Below are 6,123 nucleotides of genomic sequence, written 5' to 3' on the forward strand. Positions count from 1 at the left end.
AGAGTGTGGGAGAGGGAGGGAGGGAGGGGAGGGGAGAGGGAGAGTGTGGGAGAGGGAGTGGGAGAGGGGGGAGTGGGAGAGGGAGAGGGAGGGAGGGAAGGGAGAGGTGAGGAGAGAGGGAGAGGGGCGAGGGAGAGGGAGAGGGGGGAGGGAGAGGGGAGGAGGGGAGGGGAGGGAGAGGTGTGGAGAGGGAGAGGAGAGAGGGAGAGGGAGAGGGAGAGGAGAGGGAGGGGAGGGAGAGGGGGTGAGGAGAGGGAGAGGGAGAGGGAGGGAGAGGAGAGGGAGAGGGAGAGGGAGAGGGAGAGGGGAGAGGGAGAGGGTGAGGGGAGGAGGGAGAGGGGAGGGAGAGAGGAGGAGGGAGAGGGAGAGGGAGAGGGAGAGGGAGGGAGAGGGAGGAGGGAGAGGGATGAGAGGAGAGGGAGAGGGAGTGTGAGAGGGAGAAAAGGTACAGAGTTAGACACAGCATCAAACACTCCCAGGACAGGACAGCATGGGGTTACATACAAGAGTAAAGCTTCCTCTACACTGTCCCCCATCAAACCCTCCCAGGACATGGACAGCACGGGGTTTAGATACAGAGTAAAGCTCCCTCTACACTGTCCCCATCAAACACTCCCAGGGACAGGGACAGCACGGGGTTAGATACAGAGTAAAGCTCCTCTACACTGTCCCCATCAAACACTCCCAGGACATGGACAGCACGGGGTTAGATACAGAGTAAAGCTCCCTCTACACTGTCCCCATCAAACACTCCAGGGACAGGGACAGCACGGGTTAGATACAGAGTAAAGCTCCCTCTACACTGTTCCCCATCAAACACTCCCAGGACAGGGACAGCACGGGGTTAGATACAGAGTAAAGCTCCCTCTACACTGTCCCCATCAAACACTCCACAACAGGGACAGCACGGGGTTAGATACAGAGTAAAGCTCCCATTACACTGTCCCCATCAAACACTCCCAGGGACAGGGACAGCACGGAGTTAGATACAGAGTAAAGCTCCCTCTACACTGTCCCCCATCAAACGCTCCCAGGGACAGGGACAGCACGGGGTTAGATACAGAGTAAAGCTCCCTCTACACTGTCCCCCATCAAACACTCCCAGGACAGGGACAGCACGGGATTATATACAGAGTAAAGCTCCCTCTACACTGTCCCCCATCAAACACTCCCAGGACAGGGACAGCCGGGGTTAAATACAGAGTAAAGCTCCCTCTACACTCTCCCCCATGAAACACCCCCAGGACTGGGACAGCCCGGGGTTAGCTCCAGCTGCAGGTGAATGTGTTGTGTGCATGTCCAGACCTGGTTCCCCACGAGGAAGCCCTTCCCTCGTTATTTTTCTTCAGAATATTCTCAAAGCGTTTCAGTTCCGTCGGGAGATTCTTGACGAAAGCGTCTTTGCCGGTTTCCTGAGGCAGATAGACAAGGAACAATGTTACATCTGTCCTTCAAAACTACGTGGCTCAGTTGCTGAGGGAGGGCCGCACTGTCGGAGGGTCAGTGCTGAGGGAGGGCCGCACTGTCGGAGGGTCAGTGCTGAGGGAGGGCCGCACTGTCGGAGGGTCAGTGCTGAGGGAGAGCCGCACTGTCGGAGGGTCAGTGCTGAGGGAGTGCCGCACTGTCGGAGGGTCAGTGCTGAGGGAGGGCCGCACTGTCGGAGGGTCAGTGCTGAGGGAGGGGCCGCACTGTCGGAGGTCAGTGCAGAGGGAGGGCCGCACTGTCGGAGGGTCAGTGCTGAGGGAGGCCGCACTGTCGGAGGGTCAGGGGCTGAGGGAGGGCCGCACTGTCAGAGGGTCAGTGCTGAGGGAGGGCCGCACTGTCAGAGGGTCAGTGCTGATGGAGTGGGCACTGTCGGAGGGTCAGTGCTGAGGGAGGGCCGCAACTGTCACAGGGTCAGTGCTGAGGGAGGGCCGCACTGTCGGAGGGTCAGTGCTGAGGGAGCGCCGCACTGTCGGAGGGTCAGTGCTGATGGAGTGGGCACTGTCGGAGGATCAGTGCTGAGGGAGGGCCGCACTGTCGGAGGGTCAGTACTGAGGGAGGGCCGCACAGTCGGAGGGTCAGTGCTGAGGGAGGGCCGCACTGTCGGAGGGTCAGTGCTGAGGGAGGGCCGCACTGTCGGAGGGTCAGTGCTGAGGGGGGACCACGAATCCACCCTAACCTACACATCCCTGAACACTATGGGGACAATTTAGCACGGCCAATCCACCCTAACCTGCACATCCCTGAACACTATGGGACAATTTAGCACGGCCAATCCACCCTAACCCGCACATTCCTGAACACTACGGGACAATTTAGCACGGCCAATCCACCCTAACCTACACATCCCTGAACACTATGGGACAATTTAGCACGGCCAATCCACCCTAACCTACACATCCCTGAACGCTATGGGACAATTTAGCACGGCCAATCCACCCTAACCTACACATCCCTGAACACTATGGGACAATTTAGCACGGCCAATCCACCCTAACCTGCACATCCCTGAACACTATGGGACAATTTAACACGGCCAATCCACCCTAACCCGCACATTCCTGAACACTACGGGACAATTTAGCACGGCCAATCCACCCTAACCTACACATCCCTGAACACTATGGGACAATTTAGCACGGCCAATCCACACTAACCTACACACCCCTGAACACTATGGGACAATTTAGCACGGCCAATCCACCCTAATCTACACATCCCTGAACACTATGGGACAATTTAGCACGGCCAATCCACCCTAACCTACACATCCCTGAACACTATGGAACAATTTAGCACGGCCAATCCACCCTAACCTACACATCCCTGAACGCTATGGAACAATTTAGCACGTCCAATCCACCCTAACCTACACATCCCTGAACACTATGGGACAATTTAGCACGGCCAAACCCCCCTAACCTACACATCCTGAACACTATGGAACAATTTAGCACGGCCAACCCACCCTAACCTGCACATCCCTGAACACTATGGGACAATTTAGCACGGCCAATCCACCCTAACCTGCACATCCCTGAACACTATGGGACAATTTAGCACGGCCAATCCACCCTAACCTGCACATCCCTGAACACTATGGGACAATTTAGCACGGCCAATCCACCCGAACCTGCACATCCCTGAACACTATGGGACAATTTAGCACGGCCAATCCACCCTAACCTGCACATCCCTGAACACTATGGGACAATTTAGCACGGCCAATCCACCCGAACCTACACATCCCTGAACACTATGGGACAATTTAGCACGGCCAATCCACCCTAACCTACACATCCCTGAACGCTATGGAACAATTCAGCACGGCCAATCCACCCTAACCTACACATCCCTGAACACTATGGGACAATTTAGCACGGCCAATCCACCCTAACCTACACATCCCTGAACACTATGGGACAATTTAGCACGGCCAATCCACCCTAACCTGCACATCCCTGAACACGATGGAACAATTTAGCACGGCCAATCCACCCTTACCGACACATCCCTGAACACTATGGGACAATTTAGCACGGCCAATCCACCCCTAACCTGCACATCCCTGAACACTATGGGACAATTTAGCACGGCCAATCCACCCTTACCTACACATCCCTGAACACTATGGGACAATTTAGCACGGCCAATCCACCCTTACCTACACATCCCTGAACACTATGGGACAATTTAGCACGGCCAATCCACCCTAACCTGCACATCCCTGAACACTGTGGGACAATTTAGCACGGCCAATCCACCCTAACCTACACATCCCTGAACACTATGGGACAATTTAGCACGGCCAATCCACCCTTACCTACACATCCCTGAACACTGTGGGACAATTTAGCACGGCCAATCCACCCTAACCTGCACATCCCTGAACACTATGGGACAATTTAGCACGGCCAATCCACCCTAACCTGCACATCCCTGAACACTATGGGACAATTTAGCACGGCCAATCCACCCTTACCTACACATCCCTGAACACTGTGGGACAATTTAGCACGGCCAATCCACCCTAACCTGCACATCCCTGAACACTATGGGACAATTTAGCACGGCCAATCCACCCTAACCTGCACATCCCTGAACACTATGGGACAATTTAGCACGGCCAATCCACCCTAACCTGCACATCCCTGAACACTATGGGACAATTTAGCACGGCCAATCCACCCTAACCTACACATCCCTGAACACTATGGGACAATTTAGCACGGCCAATCCACCCTAACCTGCACATCCCTGAACACTATGGGACAAGTTAGCACGGCCAATCCACCCTAACCTACACATCCCTGAACACTATGGGACAATTGAGCACGGCCAATCCACCCTAACCTGCACATCCCTGAACACTATGGGACAATTGAGCACGGCCAATCCACCCTAACCTACACATCCCTGAACACTATGGGACAATTTAGCACGGCCAATCCACCCTAACCTACACATCCCTGAACACTATGGAACAATTTAGCACGGCCAATCCACCCTAACCTGCACATCCTGAACACTATGGGACAATTTAGCACGGCCAATCCACCCTAACCTACACATCCCTGAACGCTATGGAACAATTCAGCACGGCCAATCCACCCTAACCTACACATCCCTGAACACTATGGGACAATTTAGCATGGCCAATCCACCCTAACCTACACATCCCTGAACACTATGGGACAATTTAGCACGGCCAATCCACCCTAACCTGACACATCCCTGAATACGATGGAACAATTTAGCACGGCCAATCCACCCTAACCTACACATCCCTGAACACTATGGGACAATTTAGCACGGCCAATCCACCCTTACCTACACATCCCTGAACACTATGGGACAATTTAGCACGGCCAATCCACCCTAACCTGCACATCCTGAACACTATGGGACAATTTAGCACGGCCAATCACCCTAACCTACACATCCCTGAACACTATGGGACAATTTAGCACGGCCAATCCACCCTTACCTACACATCCCTGAACACTGTGGGACAATTTAGCACGGCCAATCCACCCTAACCTGCACATCCCTGAACACTGTGGGACAATTTAGCACGGCCAATCCACCCTAACCTACACATCCCTGAACACTATGGGACAATTTAGCACGGCCAATCCACCCTTACCTACACATCCCTGAACACTGTGGGACAATTTAGCACGGCCAATCCACCCTAACCTGCTCATCCCTGAACACTATGGGACAATTTAGCACGGCCAATCCACCCTAACCTGCACATCCCTGAACACTATGGGACAATTTAGCAAGGCCAATCCACCCTAACCTACACGTCCCTGAACACTATGGGACAATTAGCACGGCCAATCCACCCTAACCTACACATCCCTGAACACTATGGGACAATTTAGCACGGCCAATCCACCCTAACCTACACATCCTGAACACTATGGGACAATTTAGCACGGCCAATCCACCCTAACCTACACATCTTTGGACTGTGGGAGGAAACCGGAGCAACCGGAGGAAACCCACACAGATACGGGGAGAATGTGCCCACTCCACCCAGACAGTCACCCCCGAGGCTGGGATTGAACCGTGTCCCTGGCGCCGTGCGGCTAACCCCTGAGCCCCCCCACCTCCCTGCTTATTTGAGTTAATTTGTTTGTAACATCCGTTTTGAGACTGGAATTGTTTTAGGTTCCGGGTGGAGCCCCCACACACCTGAACATCCATGTCCCTCCTCCATCTATCGAGCCCAGCTCCCAGGCCCACGGTCAGGGAAAGGCCCCCAGCATTCTCAAAGACCCACCCCACCCTGGCAATGTTTTTTGTACAACCTCTACCATCGGGGGAGAAGGTACAGAGCCTGGACACACACACCCAGCCGGTTTCAGAACAGTTTCTACCCTCCTGTTGTGAGAATACTGAATGGGCTCTTCACATTCGCCAGGCCCTGAGAGTGTGTTTTTGCTGCTGTTTCCCTATCAGTTACGGATCTATGCTCCTTAACTCGGCCGGATTGCTCATAAGGCAAAGCTTTTCACTGTGTCCTCGGGACACGGGACAATAAATTCAATTCAATGTTTTATGGAAACCTAGGACCCCGAAGGTGGGAAATCTGCTGTTTGCAATTCACTTGGGCGGCCTCAGAGAGGGGTC

The 6,123-nt window shown here is 54.0% G+C and overlaps 1 protein-coding gene across 1 annotated transcript in view; it reads left to right on the top strand.

The window, feature by feature from the left end:
* The first annotated feature begins 5,892 nt into the window (after window positions 1-5,892).
* The window catches only part of prpf19 (pre-mRNA processing factor 19), a 31,757-nt gene continuing 31,526 nt past the window's right edge, over window positions 5,893-6,123 (top strand). The window contains 1 exon segment of the mRNA XM_087981616.1: window positions 5,893-5,923. Coding sequence (XP_087837742.1) covers window positions 5,893-5,923 — 31 coding nt within the window.

Source organism: Chiloscyllium plagiosum, unplaced genomic scaffold (assembly GCF_037043375.1).
Source record: "Chiloscyllium plagiosum isolate Xiang-an unplaced genomic scaffold, Cpla_swu_hap1 HiC_scaffold_40, whole genome shotgun sequence".
Taxonomy (NCBI): domain Eukaryota; kingdom Metazoa; phylum Chordata; class Chondrichthyes; order Orectolobiformes; family Hemiscylliidae; genus Chiloscyllium; species Chiloscyllium plagiosum.